The 20562-nt window shown below is 46.5% G+C and overlaps 1 protein-coding gene across 2 annotated transcripts; it reads left to right on the top strand.

The window, feature by feature from the left end:
- Positions 1–2073: 2073 nt before the first annotated feature.
- Positions 2074–20052, top strand: LOC121554650 (myozenin-2). Of its 2 annotated transcripts, none has more exons than XM_041868311.2 (6): positions 2074–2224; positions 4018–4107; positions 5619–5779; positions 15192–15321; positions 18851–19037; positions 19429–20052. In XM_041868311.2, exons 2-6 carry the CDS (start codon positions 4026–4028, stop codon positions 19667–19669), a joined length of 801 nt encoding a protein of 266 aa, XP_041724245.1. In that variant the 5' UTR covers positions 2074–2224; positions 4018–4025; the 3' UTR covers positions 19670–20052. The 2 variants fall into 2 exon arrangements, with proteins under 2 accessions (XP_041724245.1, XP_041724244.1); XM_041868310.2 differs by having other exon boundaries at positions 2075–2224; positions 5613–5779.
- Positions 20053–20562: the final 510 nt, after the last annotated feature.

Genomic DNA, 20562 nt, shown 5'->3' with positions numbered 1-20562 from the left:
GGTGGGGGTGGGGGGTGGGGGGGTCAGTGCAAATAGTCCGGGTAGCCATGATTAGCTGTTCAGGAGTCTTATGGCTTGGGGGTAGAAGCTGTTGAGAAGTCTTTTGGACCTAGACTTGGCACTCTGGTACCGCTTGCCGTGCGGTAGCAGAGAGAACAGTCTATGACTAGGGTGGCTGGAGTCTTTGACAATTTTGAGGGCCTTCCCCTGACATTGCCTGGTATAGAGGTCCTGGATGGCAGGAAGCTTGGCCCCAGTGATGTACTGGGCCGTACGCACTACCCTCTGTAGTGCCTTGCGGTCGGAGGCCAAGCAGTTGCCATACCAGGCGGTGATGCAACCAGTCAGGGTGCTCTCGATGGTGCAGCTGTAGAATTTTTTTAGGATCTGAGGACCCATGCCAAATCTTTTCAGTCTCCTGAGGGGGAATAGGCTTTGTCGTGCCCTCTTCACGACTGTCTTGGTGTGTTTGGAACATGATAGATTGTTGGTGATGTGGACACCAAGGAACTTGAAGCTCTCAACCTGTTCCACTACAGCCCCGTCGATGAGAATGGGGGCGTGCTCAGTCCTCTTTTTTTCCCTGTAGTCCACAATCATCTCCTTTGTCTTGGTCATGTTGAGGGAGAGGTTGTTATCCTTGCACCACACGGCCAGGTCTCTGACCTCCTCCCTATAGGCTGTCTCATCGTTGTCGTGATCAGGCCTACCACTGTTGTTTCGTCGGCAAACTTAATGATGGTGTTGGAGTCGTGCCTGGCCATGCAGTCATGGGTGAACAGGGAGTACAGGAGGGGACTGAGCACGCACCCCTGAGGGGCCCCCGTGTTGAGGATCAGTGTGGCAGATGTGTTGTTACCTACCCTTACCACCTGGGGGCGGCCCATCAGGAAGTCCAGGATCCAGTTGCAGAGGGAGGTGTTTAGTCACAGGATCCTTAGCTTAGTGATGAGCTTTGAGGGCACTATGGTGTTGAATGCTGAGCTGTAGTCAATGAATAGCATTCTCACGTAGGTGTTCCTCTTGTCCAGGTGGGAAAGGGCAGTGTGGAGTGCAATAGAGATTGCATCATCTGTGGATCTGTTGGGGCGGTATGCAAATTGGAGTGGGTCTAGGGTTTCAACATCCTGAATCTTTGGGCAGTTGTAATACCCTGTGAAAGTAAATGCCCCTTTAGTTTTACTTCCACATCATGTCTCCTAATCGTTTGAACAAGTATATCATCAAATTTGTAACAACTTGGTTATTTAATTGGAAAACGGTAACCCCACTTCTGTTTTGGTAAAACGCTGAGTGATGGTTCTGGAGAAATTTAAGACAGAGCCATGAATGCATGGACTGACCATCCAATATATTTAAATAATAGTTATAAGCATGTTGAGACTAAACAGTGTTTGGTTACATTTACAATGTTTACAAACATTGGAGTAAAACAAACTTATATTTCGGGTTCTAAGCTCATAAGGCATAATTTAATGTATTTATTTTTAATTTTCATAGCGTATTTCGTAGTCCCATAGTCATTGATGCATTTGGTGCACCGGAAATATAAAACTCCTCTCAATGACCTCTCCTGCCACCTAGGGCCCAAACCAAAACAGCTCATTTTAGCGGCTTAGGTAGAGCTCATACATATCAAATCGTTTCAGCTCCCTGGGTAGACCATTGAGATCTACACTACAAATACATGGGAGAAGGATCAGTAATATAAGGGTTTGGAAACTTGGTTCAACTGGGGGGAGGGGGATTTACAACCCAATCGTAACACGCATTCCCACAGGTCCTTGCTTGTCAGACAGGGAGGGGGGGAGTATGGCATCAGAAAGGGGTGGGGGGAAGTAGTGGCTAAGACTGAGCTAGTCTGGTAGTGACCTCCGCCTAAGCTACTGAACAGACACCGGGCCATGAGAGAGCGGGAAGCGAAGTGGTAGCCAAGGCCTGCTATATTTAGCCACCTCCCACGCTGGCCAAACCACATACCAATGACAACAGACACACACTGACACCCACCCAGTCACTCACCCATCCCAGCCAGCCACCGACCCCCCCATCCCCATCCCCTCCCCCTCCTTCCCACCTACCCCCGCAACAGCTTCAGAGCTGGGGAGCGCAAAGGACCCGTGCAGGTCGCACTACCCAGTCTGACCTCCTCGCCCTACGCCTTCCTAGCTTCCGTAAGGATACAGGCATATCTTGACACAACCCCAAAGGGACATACACACAGGTAAGGTGTCATAAACATAGGGCCACTTCCTAGGTGTTGTGCCTATATGTTTTGCTGTGTGATTGTACAGGTTGACATTGATGTTTCAAGTCAAGCTTGTTGGGGACACTCAATAGTCCGGTGCGACAGAGCTGCCCTCTGCATTATTGTAAATCTAACATGTTCTTTGCATCCCAATGTCTCGTTAATATGTGACACTTGGTGTAAGGTCCATCTGATCCCCCTAAAATGTAATGGAGCTTGGCATTATGTGAATGACCATCCTGGACTCAGGGGTAGACGTAACATAGTAAAGTAAATCTGTCTCCCACCATTTAGTATATGTTACATATATATTAATTTGTGGATGTCAATCATCCATTTCATATGATATGTTACAAATTACAATTCGTATGATATGTTCCCAATTGCAATTTGTATAATATGTTATGAATTCCAATTAGTTAGGTGGCCAACTCTAACATTAGCTAGGTGGCTAACATTAGCTAGGCTAGGGGTTAAGGTAAGGGGTTAGCTAACCCTTTAACCTAAGTACTGTAGTTGTGTACTGTAGTTGCAAAGTAGCTAATTAAAGTTGTCCGTGATGAGATTTGAACAACATTTGTGTTATACGCCCGACCAACCACCCTCCTTTCATTTTAGCCTTAAGTAACCTTCTGTCTTAAGTAACCATACGAAACTTGTCATATCAAACTAATTTTGTGGTGTGGATTTACATTTACTATGTTACGTCTAGTCTATGAGACCAGGCTGGAATGACTTACTGTATGTTGATTAATTTCATTATGCATGACAATGTGCAGCAATTTCACATTATTTCTTAGTTCTCCATACATCGTTTGCTGGTGCTATTCCCTCAACATTTTTACATTTACAACAGCGTATGAATGAACATTGAGAAGTTATTTGGAAGTGGATTAACTTGTTGGAGCTGACGCTAGAGCTATGAACGAACATGTGAGCATGCTTTAATCTAATGGTCAGATGGTCAGATAGCTATGAATGGCTCTGAGGCCAAATTAGTGGACAAGACCAGTTTAATTTCTCTATATGTTACACTGTTGTGTTACCTTTGTTTTACTTTACTTATGAGTACCTATTCATGGAATACTGTACATACAAGTACATATATTCATTCAGATTTGAATGAAAACAAGATGGTGCATACAGTGTTTCCCAACTCCGGTCCTCCAGTACCTCCAACAGCACAAATTTCTGTTGTAGCCCCAGAGAAAAACGACTGATTCAACTTGTCAATGGCTTGATGATTAGTTGACAAGTAGAATCAGGTGTGCTTGTCTGAGGCCAAAACAGAAATATGTACTGTTTGGGGTACTCGAGGACCGGAGTTGGGAAATTGCAGTATGCTATAGCTTGACTTGGGCAAAATGTGTATTTTGCTGTGGACTGTAGCTTGCCCCATCTTCTCAACTGTCACATCTGCTTGATGTGCCCTGTCGCCCCGTACCCCTGTCCTTTTTCGACAGTCATGGGTAATTCCAAGCGTATGGATTCTTGCTCCACTGTGGTTCGCTCCTGCCATGTCTGACGAGTATGTGCTCAGCGTTTAACTGCCCAAGGTTATTTAAAGGGATGTGCTAACTTTGCCCTTTTAGCGCCTCCAATAAATTCAACCGGCTCCGGCGGGTGTTTGTGCGTGGCTGGGGGAGTGTAATGTTAGCGATCAATAGCATGCTGCGCAGTGTTGCCTCCTTTGGGGTGTTGTTAAGCTAGCTGCCTTTGAACAAGGTGTGCAGTCACATGCTGTCCCTTGTGATATTGTGTTTCCCCAGGGGCAGCAATGTCGCAGTTCTCTACCATGACAACCAACGAGAGGAAACTGCAAGCAGCAGCCATCTGTAGGGAGATACAGGGTCCTGAAGGTACTCTCTCTCTCTGAATAAATGCAACTGCAGTCATACAGTACATACTGCACAGCCATAAATACACTCACGTGCGTACCTGTGAACAAACATAAACGCGTACTACACACACACACACACATCAGAGGAGGCTGGAATATAATAAATGGAATGGTATCAAACACATCAAACATATGGAAACCACATGTTTGTTACCGATCCATTAATTCCATTCCGGCCATTACAATGAGCCCATCCTCCTATAGCTCCTCCCCCCACCAGCCTCCTCTGACACACACACTTAACACTCTCACTTTGTAGCGGGGTATCATCCAGTTCGCCACCATCTACAGCCCTGTATATAAATAAGACGTTTCATTGCTCAAAGTAACTAATCCCTTTGTCGTTGTCCTTTGAATGAGCTATTTCTGGGAGGGGACAACTGCATGGCTCGTCGGGGTAGGGAGGGAGGGCCTGAGCGTCACTGACAGCTGAGGCATATTCTGGCAGGCTAGCTTACTTTTGGCTGATTTGATAGGCCTATGACACCTCCATGATCAGCATGCATTAGGTATTAACCGCAAACAAGGGGGCCAACATGAGAGGCTGGCTGGCCAACATGAGAGGCTGGCTGACATGAGAAAATGATTCATCATTACTCATATTGACAATATACACTGAGTATACCAAACATTAGGAACACCTCAATTCGTCGGGGTATGGACTCTACAAGGTGTCGAAAGCGTTCCACTGGGATGCTGGCCCATGTTGACTCCAATACTTCCCACAGTTGTGTCAAGTTGGCTGGATGTCCTTTGGGTGGAGGACCATTCTTGATACACACAGGAAACTGTTGAGTGTGAAAAACCCAGCAGCATTGCAGTTCTTGACACAAACCGGTGCCTGGCACCTACTACCATATCCCGTTCTAAAGCACTTAAATCTTTTGTCTTGCCCATTCACCCTCTGAATGGCACACATACACGATCCATGTCTCAATTGTCTCAATACTTAAAAATCCTTCTTTAACCTGTTCCCTCCCCTTCATCTACACTGATTGAAGTGGATTTAACAAGTGACATCAATAAGGGATCATAGCTTTTACCTGGATTCACCTGGTCAATGTCATGGAAAGAGCAGGTGTTCCTAATGTTTTGTATACTCAGTGTATACTAAGTCAGCGAGAAGGGTTTTGGGAATGTGTAAAATGTGTTTTACAGTGAAAGGTATTCAGTAGAATGTAATTAGCCAAATGTGCATATTGTCAGTATAATGAAAAACTACTTTGACAGAATATGCATAATAGGGTAATTTAAAAGTAAGGGAGGATGGGACGCTAGCTCAGCCAAACGCAAATAAACCCACAACTACACATAAGGGCATATACAGGTGAGGTACAATATGACACAATACACACACACACACACACACACACACACACACACACACACATACACACACACACACACACACACACACACACACACCAGAAACCCACTTTCTCAGAGCTGTTGTGTCTTTTCCAGATGCAGAGATGGACCTGGGGAAGAAGATGAGTGTCCCTAAGGATGTGATGCTGGAGGAGCTGTCTCTGGTGTCCAACAGGGGCTCCCTCCTCTTTGAAAAGCGCAAGAGGCGCTCAGAGAAATACACCTTCGAGAGCATCCAGAATGTATCCAACACACAGATCAATGTAAGCAACACAAACCACTTGCATGTGCATGCTTGAATGTGAACACTAACTAGAATAGTATACTACAAGGACAATCAAAACACTGGAACAAAGTTGCTGTTTCAACAAGAACATTTAAGAGAAAATGAGCGATAAGGGAAAATGAGCGATGAGGGAGATGACAGTTACCATTTGTTTTGGTACTTTGTGACTGTGATGAGAGATGCAAATAAGAGTCTGCTTTAGGCCCCCCTAGTCTACTTTAGGCCCTAGAGTCTACTTTAGGCCCTAGTCTACTTTAGGCCCGAGTATACTTTAGGCCCTAGAGTCTACTTTAGGCCCTAGAGTCTACTTCAGGCCCTAGAGTCTACTTTAGGCCCTAGTCTACTTTAGGCCCTAGAGTCTACTTTAGGCCCTAGAGTCTACTTTAGGACCTAGTCTACTTTAGGCCCTATATACTACTTTAGGCCCTAGAGTCTACTTTAGGCCCTAGAGTCTACTTTAGGCCCTAGAGTCTACTTTAGGCCCTAGTAACCTTCTAGGCTACTTAGGCCACATAGGGACATTTCCCATATAGCTTTTAAAACAGAACATCCAAAAGGGTCTACTAATCTGTTACTTTCCATTTAGTAATTGTTATATCTAGCTTAGCTGTAGAAGAACGCACATCTGCACGGTTTCACATTGTGCATCACTCTGACGTTTTATGACGTGCTACTCATTCTGACAACCCATTCATACGTAAAGCCGCACACTGTCTTAAACCATAACAATGTACAGTACGACATACCATACATAACACGCCCCCCCACCCCCTTTCCAAAACCAGGGACTGGTACCATATATAAAAATGTCCATAGGGCAAGAACCTAGAGTGATACCTGTAAGAAATAAACATTAACCCTTAAACGAAAGAGATAAACAACGACTCTCCAAACTAGCCAGTTCAGTCCATTAACCTGGAGGTTGACTAAGACACCTAACGGAGCCTAAGACTGAAAGGAGATTAAGTAGTCCTCCAGATGAGCAAGGCAAGTTCGTGCCCACATAGGCCGTTCTTCAACCGCGACCGCTTGTGGCTCTGGCCCTTGGGGAGCCCACAGAGGCTGGCGCTCGGGTGGTAGTAGTATAGGAGGTCCATCAGGTGGTGTCACTGGCCTGTATGTCCGTTTTGTGGGCATTTGTATTCCTTGAGGGGCAGGGACTTTTCTGAGGCGGCTGGCGTGCTAGGGAGATCCATTGCTCAGCATGAAGATGGTGGGCCCCAGTTGTAGACTGACCTGCAAGGGGTCCGACCAGAATGAGGCCATTTTGTTGCACCGCTGAGGCGGTCAGGCTCGGACCCAGTATGACACTTGGATGATCAGCTTCTTGTGCCTTGTCGAAATGGCAAAGGCGACGGGCCTCTCAATGCCATTCTGCAGCTGTGAGAGGACAGCTCCTAGTGCTCCAGCTGAGGCGTCACAGGTGACAATGGTGTGGCAGATGGGGTCAAAGTGAGCCAAGACTGGGGCTGTGGTGAGCTGGCTCTTCAGTGAGCGGACCGTGTCTGAGTAGGCCGCAGTCCAGGCCCATGGCTCATCCTTCTTGAGGAGCTGGCGAAGGGGCGCTGTGGTCTGAGAGTAGTGGGGCAGAAACCGGAGGTAGTAGGCTGTCATGGCCAAGAATGAGGCCACCTGAGAGGCTGAGGTAGGTTCCGGGATGCGGTGGACGGCTTCAATGTTCGACAGGAGTGGGGCAATGCCTTTGGCCGACAGGCGGAACCCCACAAACTCGTTCAGGGTCAGGTTGTTCCGCAGTAGGGCATTGAATACTCTGTGGAGTCGACGGTCTGGTTCTCATCACCTTCTGGAAGCAGCTGGGGGCGGAGCTAAGTCCAAAAGGCATGCGTGTGTATCTGAACACGCCAGCGTGTGTGACGAAGGCCGTGAGGTCTCTGCTGGCTGGGTGGAGGGGCACCTGAAGATAACCCTGACGCAGGTGGAGCTTTGTGAGAACCCTGGAGTCATGAAATTGTGTGGTCAGCTCCTCAGCTGTAGGCAAGGGGTACTTACCCGGGACAACAGCCTTGTTCACAGCACGGAGATCCACACAGGTCCGGATTCCAACTGACTTTTTGGTTGCAATGACCAAGTTTGAAATCCAGGGGGCAGCGTTGACTGGCTCAATGATGTCTGCCTCCAACTGTGACTGGAGATCTTTTGTGACGTCATCACACAGTGCAAAGGGAATGCGCCGCAGGGGCTGCATGACTGGGGTCACGTCCGGGTTCACAAGGAGCCTGTGAATAAAGGCTGTGAGGCAGCCCATCAAACAGAGCTGGCCAGTTATTTTGCCATGTGCAGGTACCCTGGTGGATAGCTGACCCACTGTCATCTCTCAGTGTGAACCCCAAGCCTGTGAAGAGGTTGATACCCAGGAGGTTGGCACCCCGCTTTGCAACGTGAAATGTGAATGATGTTAGATCCCTGGCGCCGTAGTGCACTGGGACCTGGAGGGTGCCTGCAATGTCTATTTTGGCGCTACCGTAACCGACACAGGGCAGTGGAGGGCTGTTGGAGTGGTAGGTGACTGAAAAACTTGTAGTAAGTGGCAAGGTTGAGCAACGACACCACAGCGCCAGTATCCACTAGCAAAGGCAAACCCACCTCGCCCAGCTGCACAGTGCATGTCTTGAATGACACATGATTGGTGGAGACGGTTCGGATTTCAGTGTGTTCATGTTGAGAGTGAGATGAAAATAAGGGTCTGTTCTGAGTGGATCTAGTAGCTGGGGCAGAACGACACACTTTTGCAAAGTGATTGTATTTTGAACAGTTCTTGCATATCTTTCCATGGGCTGGGCAGTTTGAAGCCCTTGAATTGTGAGAGCTAGCCCCACGGTTGCCAGAGCTACTTCTGTTTGTTTGTCTGTGTGCCTGCTGCACGGGCATGCCGGTGTCCATGCAGCTATCAATGTGGGAGGGCGTGCACAGCGCGTGATCGCTGTAGTGCGCCTGCTCGGGCTGAAGCTGCTGTGTGAGAATGGCTGGTGGCCGAGTGTATGCTGCAGAGTTGCCTGTTTTCATAGCAGAGCATTCCAAAGCCGCTTCAACCTGGAGTGCTATTTTAATAGCTCCATCAAGTTGTAAATGATCCGATTCCAAAAGCAGTTTCTCCCTTGTCTTTTCACATAACGTCCCCTCTATCAGCTGATCCCTGATGATCTCGTCCTGAAGTATCCTGTAGTTACAAGTGCTAGCCAAATCCCTCAGATTAGCGCCGTTGGCGTCTTTTCCGTAGCGTCGGAGGAGCACTTGCTCTTTCTCGGCAAAGTGGTTCCATAGGAAGATGACTGCAGTGGTGAATGTAGGAGTCGATCCAAGCGCTCTGAAAATCCTCTGTCCCTCTGTACCGAGGCAGTGACGGAGCAGTGCTGCTCCGCTTGTCGGAGATTGTAGTAAAGTCCATAGCTTCGAGATAAGTGTTAAAACTTTCAAGGCAGTTATTCCACGGGACTGGAGGTTCACCAGGCACGTTGAGGAATGGTGCTGGCGATGGTAAGCTGAATTCAGCCATCTTAGTCACCAATTATATATATAGCTAAGTTGTAGAAGAACGCACATCTGCACAGTTTCACATTGTACATCACTCTGACATTTTATGACATGTGCCACTCATTCTGACAACCCATTCATACGTAAAGCAGAACACTGTCGTAAACCATAATAACGTACAGCACGACGTACAGCACGTCATACCATACATAACAGTAATGTACAGTACACTTCCTCTGATAGTTGTTTGAGCCTATGGAATGTACACACACAGTCATACCTGTTAAACTCTGAGCGTTGTAGGGCCCAGTGCCGCGCCTGCGGAGCTTAAGAAAGTGACATATCATTCGAAAGCTACAGCACTTGTCTTTTTGGAAATCAAGCTCAAATCTTACTGCTGGCGATGTCATAAGAATGCCCCCATGAGCTATGGTCATATTCATAGAGTATGCAATTTAGGTCAAGTCACCAAAAGTGCAAAAATGTATGTATGGAAAGGGTACACCTTGGTAGTCATCGTAATGCAATGCATTTATTTTTCATCCACATTTAATATGACATTACCTCGAATGCATCCTCCATATGCGCCGTTGATCCATCGCGCTCGTTTCCAATGACAAAAATGAATGGGGAAAAAAGTTTGACGTTTCCTCGCCTGTCTGTCTGTTATTTAAAAAACAACTTGATCCCTAGGGTAATTTTAAGATGTCTGGCTTTAAAATCCATTCAGCCATTTTCGCACAGTGAGGTACTACCCAAACCAGATCAAACCAGTCACATCTGGTTTCAACAGTTTTTTTAAATGGCTGTGTTCCTATTGGAATTTGCTCATGTTTAGAGCGCCACCATCAGGTAAAAGATGTGACAATGTTTTTCTGAATGGTAATTGGTGACATATTTTACTACAAACCTAGACTTTAAAATCTCTTATTCCCCAACATGGGGACAATTTGGGAACCAACCTCCCCCCAAAAAGATTAAAAAATATATTTTTTATTTTACTTTTCTTTGCCTGCTGTTGCTCTGCCTCTGTAATAGTCACATTGTTGCTATACATTTACATTGACATTTTAGTCATTTAGCAGACACTCTTATCCAGAGCGACTTACAAATTGGTGCATTCAACTTATGATAGCTAGTGGGACAACCACCCAATATAAATCATCTTTATTTTATTATATTTTTTATGAGGGGGAGGGGGGAGGGGGTAGAAGGATTACTTTTATACTATTCCAGGTATTCCTTAAAGAGGTCGGGTTTCAAGTGTCTCCGGAAGGTGGTCAGTGACTCCGCTGTCCTGGCCTCGTGAGTGAGCTTGTTCCACAATTGGGGTGCCAGAGCAACGAATAGTTTTGACTGGGCTGAGCGGGAACTGTCCTTCCGTACAGGTAGGGGGGCTAGCAGGCCAGAGGTGGATGAACTGAGTGCCCTCGTTTGGGTGTAGGGTCTGATCAGAGGCTGAAGGTAAGGAGGTGCCATTCCCCTCACAGCTCCGTAGGCAAGCACCAAGGTTTTGTAGCAGATGCGAGCTTCAACTGGAAGCCAGTGGAGTGTGCGGAGGAGCGGGGTGACATGAGAGAACTTGGGAAGGTTGAACACCAGACGGGCTGCAGCGTTCTGGATAAGTTGTAGGGGTTTAATGGCACAGGCAGGGAGCCCAGCCAACAGCGAGTTGCAGTAATCCAGACGGGAGATGAAAAGTGCCTGGATTAGGACCTGTGCCGCTTTCTGGGTAAGGTAGGGTCGTACTCTGCGAATGTTGTAGACCATGAACCTGCAGGATCGGGTCACCGCTTTGATGTTAGCGGAGAATGACAGGGTGTTGTCCAGAGTCATGCCAAGGTTCCTTGCACTCTGGGAGGAGGACACAATGGAGTTGTCAACTGTGATGGCGAGATCATGGAGCGGACAGTCCTTCCCCGGGAAGGTTCAGCTTGAGGTGGTGATCCGACATCCACACTGATATGTCCGCCAGACATGCAGAGATGTGATTCGCCACCTGGTTATCAGAAGGGGGAAAGGAGAAAATTAATTGTGTGTCGTCTGTGTAGCAATGATAGGAGAGACCATGTGAGGATATGACAGAGCCAAGTGACTTGGTGTATAGAGAGAATAGGAGAGGGCCTAGAACTGAGCCCTGGGGGACACCAGTGGTGAGAGCATGTGGTGCGGAGACAGATTCTCGCCACGCCACTTGGTAGGAGTGACCTGTCAGGTAGGACGCAATCCAAGAGTGAGCAGCGCCGGAGATGCCCAACTCGGAGAGGGTGGAGAGGAGGATCTGATGGTTCACAGTATCAAAGGCAGCAGATAGGTCTAGAAGAATAAGAGCAGAGGAGAGAGAGTTAGCTTTAGCAGTGCGGGGAGCCTCCGTGACACAGAGAAGAGCAGTCTCAGTTGAAATACCAGTCTTGAAACCTGACTGGTTTGGATCAAGAAGGTCATTCTGAGAGAGATAGCAGGAGAGTTGGCTAGAGATGGCACGCTCAAGAGTTTTGGAGAGAAAATAAAAAAGGGATACTGGTCTGTAGTTGTTGACATCGGAGGGATCGAGTGTAGGTTTTTTGAGGAGGGGTGCAACTCTCGCTCTCTTGAAGACGGAAGGGACATAGCCAACGGTCAAGGATGAGTTGATGAGCGAGGTGAGGTAACATTTTACATTTTAGTCATTTAGCAGACGCTCTTATCCAGAGCGACTTACAGTTAGTGAATACATATTTTTTTTTATACTGGCCCCCCGTGGGAATCAAACCCACAACCCTGGTGTTGCAAACGCCATGCTCTATCAACTGAGCTACATCCCTGCCGGCCATTCCCTCCCCTACCCTGGACGACGCTGGGCCAATTGTGCGCCGTCCATGAGTCTCCCGGTCGCGGCCGGCTGCGACAGAGCCTGGATTCGAACCAGGATCTCTAGTGGCACAGTTAGCACTGTGATGCAGTGCCTTAGACCACTGCGCCACTCAGGAGTCAGGTAAGGGAGAAGGTCTCCTCGGAAATGGTCTGGAGAAGAGAGGAGGGGATAGGGTCAAGCAGGCAGGTTGTTGGGCGGCCGGCCGTCACAAGTCGCAAGATTTCATCTGGAGAGAGAGGGGAGAAAGAAGTCAAAGCATAGGGTAGGGCAGTGTGAGCAGGACCAGCGGTGTCATTTGACTTAATAAATGAGGATTGGATGTTGTCAACCTTCTTTTCAAAATGGTTGACGAAGTCATCCACAGAAAGGGAGGAGGGAGGGGGAGGAGGGATGGGGAGGATTCAGCAGGGAGGAGAAGGTGGCAAAGAGCTTGAAATTTAGAGTGGTAGAAAGTGGCTTTAGTAGCAGAAACAGAGGAAGAAAATGTAGAGAGGAGGGAGTGAAAAGATGACAGGTCCACAGGGAGTCTAGTTTTCCTCCATTTCCGCTCGGCTGCCCGGAACCCTGTTCTGTGAGCTCGCAATGAGTCGTCAAGCCACAGAGCAGGAGGGGAGGACCGAGCAGGCCGGGAGGATAGGGGACATAGAGAGTCAAAAGATGCAGAAAGAGAGGAGAGGAGGGTTGAGGAGGCAGAATCAGGAGATCGGAGGGAGAAGGATTTAGCAGAGGGAAGAGATGATAGGATGGAAGAGGAGAGAGTAGCGGGAGAGAGAGAGTGAAGGTTGCGACGGCACATTACCATCTGAGTAGGGGCAGAGTGAGTAGTGTTGGAAGAGAGCGAGAGAGAAAAGGATACAAAGTAGTGGTCGGAGACTTGGAGGGGAGTTGCAGTGAGATTAGTAGAAGAACAGCATCTAGTAAAGATGAGGTCAAGCGTTTTGCCTGCCTTGTGAGTAGGGGGAGGATGGTGAGAGGGTGAGGTCAAAAGAGGAAAGGAGTGGAAAGAAGGAGGCAGATAGAAATGAGTCAAAGGCAGACGTAGGGAGGTTAAAGTCACCCAGAACTGTGAGGGGTGAGCCATCCTCAGGAAAGGAACTTATCAAGGCGTCAAGCTCATTGATGAACTCTCCAAGGGAACCTGGAGGGCAATACATGATAAGGATGTTAAGCTTGAATGGGCTAGTGACTGTGACAGCATGGAATTCAAATGAGGAGATAGACAGATGGGTCAGGGGGAAAAGAGAGAATGTCCACTTGAGAGAGATGAGGATTCCTGTGCCAACGCCGCGCTGACCAGATGCTCTCGGGGTATGCGAGAATAGATGATCAGACGAGGAAAGAGCAGTAGGAGTAGCAGTGTTTTCTGTGGTAATCCATGTTTCCGTCAGTGCCAAGAAGTCGAGGGACTGGAGGGTAGCATAGGCTGAGTTGAACTCTGCCTTGTTGGCCGCAGAACGGCAGTTCCAGAGGCTGCCGGAGACCTGGAACTCCACGTGGGTCGTGTGCACAGGGACCACCAGATTAGAGTGGCAGCAGCCATGCGGTGTGAAGCGTTTGTATGGCCTGTGCAGAGAGGAGAGAACAGGGATAGACAGACACATAGTTGACAGGCTACAGAAAAGGCTACAATAATGCAAAAGAGATTGGAATAAAATTAACTAAACATCTGGGGAAGCGAGAGAGCGGGGCCTCCCTCACTTACCTTTCACTGAAACACTCAAATATAACTCACCCAACCTCCACTTTATAAATTATAATTGTTGTAAACTACAGCGGTTCAATGTTTTCTAGGAATAGACTCTAACTTAGTTTATTCAGCTCGCTAACTTGGTACAGTATTCTTCCCGTGAAAACCGCCCAGGGCACCGTATCCTATGACGCCATAGCTAACTAGCATGCTAGCATCCAATAACACACGGTTTATCACCAATAATTGGTTATAACAAACTACCAATAGTGTGTTTACACACTAAACAGATCATTCGTGTCCGTGTCTAGTTCCTTTCATAACGCAGAAATAATTAAATGTTGGCTAGCTCGCACAAAGTCAGTCATGCTAGCTACACAAGTGGACTACACATCTCGAATGTTCAGAAAGTGAAGCTTTACGTTGCAAAATTCTCATTGACTAAAATGATATTGTATTTAGTTGCTCCAGTACTGCTAGCTGGTAGTGTTGGCTAGCTAGCAATGGCTGCGGTGTTGACTTTGTTTGAAAAACTGCGTCTTTGTGAACGAATGCAGCTGGCTAAAATGATATTCTATTTAGTTGCTACAGTACTGCTAGCTGGTAGTGTTGGCTAGAGAGCAATGGCTGCGGTGTTGACTTTGTTTGAAAAGTCGCTGTGAACAAATGTAGCTGGCTAGCTAACCTCGATAGTTTCTCTATACTACATCTTTATCTTTGATACAAAGACAACTATGTAGCTAGCTAACATTACACTAATCAAATCGTTCCATTGTAATGTAATGTGTGTCATATTACCTGCGGAGCGAAGTACAGCATGACTACTCACTCCAACTTCAGCATTGTACTATACACCTGTATCAGAATCCCACGGTTCTTACGTTTCTAACAGTACTAAGCATGTGTTTGTAGGACATTTTGATTTTTAAAAATAGTTTTTAAATGTATCTAATGAAAGTCGGTTACAATTTATGTGTTGCTTAGAAAATGCCACCAGAGGGTGTCAGATTTTAACAGGTTGTTTGGAATATATTTACACTGAATATGATGAAATTATTTTTTAAAGAATATCTCTCCCCAGTTTGTTTACCATTTGGAGCAAAGGGGAACTGTTATTTCAAGTTCTCAACATTTCCTGAGGAAGTCCTGGCGTAAATCATTCCAAATATCACTGGGAGGATGAAAGTTACCCACTGTGGACCACAGCACCGGATATTCAACCATGAGAAAACAATGGTCTTTATATTACTGGCTCTACATAAGACACTTACTGACCTCTCCTCTTTCTCTCCCTCACTCTTTCTCTCCATCTCTTTGACCTCTGCTCTATTTCTGTATTTCTCCCTCTCCCCTTAGAATGGTGTAAATCTTCAAACGGAGAGTCAAGAAACGAAAGAAAACAGCTTAAGAGTGGAGCAGTCGTCTAAAATGCCCCCGAACATGCCTGACCCGAGCACCGCCCCTAACCCAGACAACATTGCACCAGGTGGGTGCTGCTACTGTGACATAACCTCTGCTCAAAACTCATGACCCCATGACCCCTTATGACTCAGTAGCCTGGATTTCAGTGGAGTCATTAGCATGATTTATAATAGTGGGCCAGTGACATTGGAGTCAGCCTTGGTCAGTTGAAAACTTGTGTTGTAGCACCTGAATCGGGCACAGAACAAAAAGCCTTGGGCCAAATTAAAAGTAACGCAGCCTGGCCTGGCCTGATAAGTCTTAGCAAGCCTAATTTTGACTATGTCCAGTCAAGAAACTAACCCTAGCCCCTTACTGCCTGGACAGGATTTTACTTGTATTAAATAATATGGTCATAGCTCCACCTTGCCCTCTGATAGGCTAGGTAGGACTTTTGTTACTAGGAATATTTTCTCCTTTATTCACACATGGTGCTGCTGTATACAGTGTATGTATGGTCCAGCTGGATATAACAACTCAATGAAATGTTTTATCCTTGGGTGCAATCTTCTGGCTCTAGGGCAGGAGACGTCTTTCTCCTTCTCCTTCTCCTCCTCGGTCTTCCTCTCCCTCTTTCAGTGGATCTCTCCCCCACACGCTCTGCCCCCCCTAACTTTCTGTATCTATCCCTCATTCTCCCTCTCTCTTTTTACTGCCGGCCATGGGCATAGTTTGATAACAGTCCAGATTCCCCACAGGAAAGGCATAGAGTTTTTCCTGTGTCCACTGCTCGCTGTCCCCTGATACCATCAGGAAGAGACTGGTTCTCAGATCATGCTCGCCCTCCCGATCCAGCACAGTCCATATAATATGGACACCAGTTTAGCCGATGAGCACATGGAGACAGTATGCGTTGCTATTTCGGGAACTTACGACTACGCCACCACCTTGAGGGGGAGTCGGAGGAGAAGTCAGTGGATACAGCAATTACAGGAGCCGGGAAATGGGGTCAGAAAGGATTGGAGTTTTTGGAAAACGTGGTTGCATAAAAACATGAGGGAGATATTACCGTAATTCCATGACCAAAGTTCGCATCTTCCACTAAATTAGTTTTTGTAAAATGTTCAGTGGAATTTTTTTTTAAAGTAGTCCTTGTGCATGGAGTTGTATGGTTTGTTAAACTTTGAAATCAATTGTTCCTGTTTGGCATATACAGTCAGGTCCATAAGTATTTAGACAGTGACACAATTTGCATCATTTTGGCTCTGTACGCCACCACAATGGATTTGAAAGGAAACAATCAAGATGTGCTTTAAGTGAGACTTTCATCTTTAATTGAAGGGTTTTGTCAAAATTACATAGGAATTGCAACCATTTTTATACATAGCCCCCCAATTTTAGGGGCTCAAAAGTAATTGGACAAACTAACAATCATTCATTAAATTGTAAGTTTTAATACTTAGTTGCAAATCATTTGCAGTAAATGACTGCCTGAAGTCTGGAACCCATAGACATCACCAGATGCTGGGTTTCTTCCCTGGTGATGCTCTGCCAGGCCTTTACTGCAGCTGTCTTCAGTTCCTGCTTGTTCTTGGGACGTTTTGCCTTCAGTTTTGCCTTCAGCAAGTGAAATGCATGCTCAATTGGATTCAGTTAAGGTGATTGACTAGGACATTGCAGAACATTCCACTTCTTTGCCTTAAAAAAGTATTGGGTTGCTTTCACAGTATGCTTCGGGTCATTGTCCATCTGCACTGTGAAGCGCCGTCCAATGAGTTTTGAAGCATTTAGCTGAATCTGAGCAGATAATATATCCCTAAACACTTCAGAATTCATCCTGCTGCTTTTGTCAGCAGTCACATCATCAATAAATACAAGGGAACCAGTTCCACTGGCAGCCATACATGCCCACGCCATAACACTACCTCCACCATGCTTCACAGATGAGGTGGTATGCTTAGGACCATGAGCAGTTCCTTCCCTTCTCTTCCCATCATTCTGGTACAAGTTGATCTTTGTCTCATCTGTCCATAGGATGTTGTTCAAGAACTGTACAGGCTTTTAAAAATGTTTTTTTGGGCAAACTCTGTTTTTCCTGTTTTTGAGGCTTACATCTTGTGGTAAACCCTCTGTATTTACTCTGGTGAAGTCTTCTCTTGATTGTTGAATTTGACACAGATATGCCTACCTCCTGGAGGGTGTTCTTGATTTGGCCAACTGATTTGACCAAGAATTCATCCACCACAGTCGTTTTCCGTGGTCTTCCGGGCCTTTTGGTGTTCCTGAGCTCAAATAGTTGATTTGGCCACACCTAATGTTTATGCTATCTCTCTGATGGGTTTGTTTAGATTTTTCAGCCTAATGATGGCTTGCTTCACTGGCAGTGACAGCTCTTTGGACTTCATATTGAGGGTTAACAGCAACAGATTCCAAATGCAAATGCCACACTTTAAATCAACTCTAGACCTTTTCTCTGCTTACTTGTAAATGAACTAATGAGGGAATAACATACACCTGGCCATGGAAAAGCTGAGCAGCCAATTGTCCAATTACTTTTGGTCCCTTATAAAAGGGGGGGACCACATATAAAAAGTGCTGTAATTCCTACACCATTCACCCGATTTGGATGTAAATACCCTCAAATTCAAGCTGAAAGACTGCACTACTATTTAATTTCAACTCCAATATGCTGTGGTAGACAGCTAAAATAATTGCAACTTGGTCAATGTCCAAATATTTATGGACCTGACTGTATTTTAAAGTAAAAAAAAAAAAAACCCTGAGTCAAAGCGTAATTCCGTTACTGTGGAATTGCCCTTCTCTATATCTAACCAAGCTCTCGGGCAACCATGTCACTTATACACAAATTCCCCTCTTATCTCCCCAAGCCCCAGTGTTTCCTGCAGCGCGGCAGTCACTGTACATTTCTCACAACACATTGGAGCAGCCAAAATCGCAACCATGCACGTGAGCCCTGTACGTGGCCGGTGTAAATCTCGTGGTGTGCGTTTGTGAAGGAAGCTCCTCAAAAAACAGCAGAACTCCCCTGAGGGGCCAATGTTTGGTCTTTCCCATTTCCTCCTCATGCAACCATCAATTCAGGAAGAGGGATTGTTTGTTATAAGAGGGTTGGACATGTCAGCGCAACACCCCATGTTATGTAAGCCACCCCCGGCGAAGCACACTCGTTTTGAAGGATAGTTCTTTGGATAGGCCTTCCCTGTCACCCTTACACCACACAGTGAGAAGTCCTTTGTGTTGGTTAACTCTGAAACTTGACCATATTTTTCCCTGGAGGCACACAGGGAGGACCAATGTGGTGCTGCACAGGGTTTATATTGATCTTTGTGTTGGGAAAAATCAGGTTGGTAGTATATGACCTGATGGCCTGATGGATGCCTCAAAGGTCATTGTAAATCCTTTCTCACAGTCTACTACACCATCTCGCTGTTATGCAGTTTCTCACTATTTCTCTCTCTCAGTCTTTCGCTCCTTCCATCCCCACCTATTTTTCACTCTATCTCCACTTCTTGAACCACAAACTGTACCAAAGAAAGGTAATGTGGAATACCAGGGCCCTTACACCAGATTCTCTCTCCCTCTCTTTCGCCCAGGTTATGGTGGACCTCTGCAAGAAATGGAACCAGAGAAGTTCAACAGAACATGCCTCCCGAAGTCCTACCACTCCCCCTGGGACCAGGCCATCTACCACCACGACCCCTCCCTGGCCGATAGCCTCGTCACTCGCCTGCCAGAGCCCGAGGCCAAGCCAGAAGGACCAGGGTACAAGAGCTTCAACAGGTATAGCTGATGATGGACCTGGACCACACCTTGGTTGAAATAGTACTTGCCGTGCCGGAGTCTGGCGCAGCGGTAACACTCCCGACAACATATGTCAACATGTGATTTTGTAATGAGCATAACATATTCGATGTCTTCTATGTAGAAATATACTAACATTTCACCTTGATTTTACACATTGTTAGTAGATTAAGGGAGTCCACTGACATACTTTCCTTTATCTGAGTCACAACATAGTCAACAGATACACCATGCATTATCATTTCAACAGAACATGTCCTCCAGCCAGTGGCTCATACCTTTGATGAGATGAGTCAATCTATCACTTCCCTCTGCATTGTTAGTGGTGCAAGGCTAATATTAACATTGTCAATCCTCTACCTATCTCCAGGGTGGCTACTCCGTTCGGAGGCTTCGGAGGCAAGTCCACCAGACCGGCCCCATTGTTCAAGGCCCCCGAGGTGGAACACAACTCCATGCCGGACCTGTACCCCGAGCTCCAGGCGGAGCCTGCAGTGCAGAGGCCCACATTCAACAGGGTGGCCTGCGGCTGGGCGGGGGCCAGCGCCCCCCTCATCCTTCCCACAGTGCACCTGGATCCCACGTTTATCCCAGAGTCCGATGACCTTTGAAACTCTGGCAGTTGCTGTGTCTTCCCGAGACGCTGCCTGGTTTGCTATCCACAAGGTATTGCGGTGGGTTAGGGTCAGAATAGGGTCAGAGTGAGGGAAGGAGGCATTTTGGTTTCCCGCTTAGGGCAAGTTAGCTACTTTTTTTGTGGGGAAAACACACGTTTCTCTGATTAACTGATTGGCCCATGCCCAAGGTGTTCTGCCCATCTTCAAACTGCACTTGAAATAAGTCAACCAGCTAGTGTACGCTAGCTAGAGTTACTAAATATAGTATAGGAGCTATACATACATTGATGTGTATAAGTGAAATGATATCTGCCTGATGACATTTGATTATCGGTATTATTTGTTTTTTGAGCTAAATTAAATAATGTAAAGCATAATGGTGTCGTTTCAGTTTTTCTTGAGTGATTTTATGCTTGCATTGCTGTTTTTCATGCTGAATAACATCAGCATAGACACTCTTTCTTCCCTTTCCTTGTGACTGATAGTGACACAAATTGCTTAAACAAATTCACAGAGAAACTGCTTGAATAACTGTTCAGCAGTGAGTGTCTCCGCTTGATCTACAGTGAAGGATCCATTGCCACATGACATTGCACCTGTGTTCTCTTCTATGTAGTCTTCCATCACCACTCACATCCTATGTCAGTCTAAGCTACATGAAAGCTACAGTTCTATAACACACCTCAAGGTTACACTGCCCGAGCTGACAAATGAAATCTGCTTCACCGATGTGAGCGAGATGACACGACGCGTCTCTCACCTTTTGGCGACAATGCGGCCGCTCGCATCATATCAGCAATTCTCCTAGATGAGCTGTACCCACGCCTCTCTGTGCTACATCTTTCAGCTATCCCACTCAAAAGAAAATAGGGTATTCGTGAACAGGA

The sequence above is a fragment of the Coregonus clupeaformis genome, chromosome 39 (assembly GCF_020615455.1).
Source record: "Coregonus clupeaformis isolate EN_2021a chromosome 39, ASM2061545v1, whole genome shotgun sequence".
NCBI lineage: Eukaryota > Metazoa > Chordata > Actinopteri > Salmoniformes > Salmonidae > Coregonus > Coregonus clupeaformis.
The sequence above is the reverse complement of the archived record's forward strand: the minus strand, read 5'-3'. Positions and strand labels throughout refer to the sequence as shown.

Excerpts from the sequence above, each read along its gene's own strand:
- LOC121554650 (XM_041868310.2), top strand. The coding sequence starts at position 4,026 with ATGTCGCAGTTCTCTACCATGACAACCAACGAGAGGAAACTGCAAGCA. Across the intron at positions 4,108-5,612 it reads GGAGATACAGGGTCCTGAAG|ATGCAGAGATGGACCTGGGG; the intron begins GTACTCTCTCTC and ends TGTCTTTTCCAG. Across the intron at positions 19,038-19,428 it reads GGGTACAAGAGCTTCAACAG|GGTGGCTACTCCGTTCGGAG; the intron begins GTATAGCTGATG and ends ACCTATCTCCAG.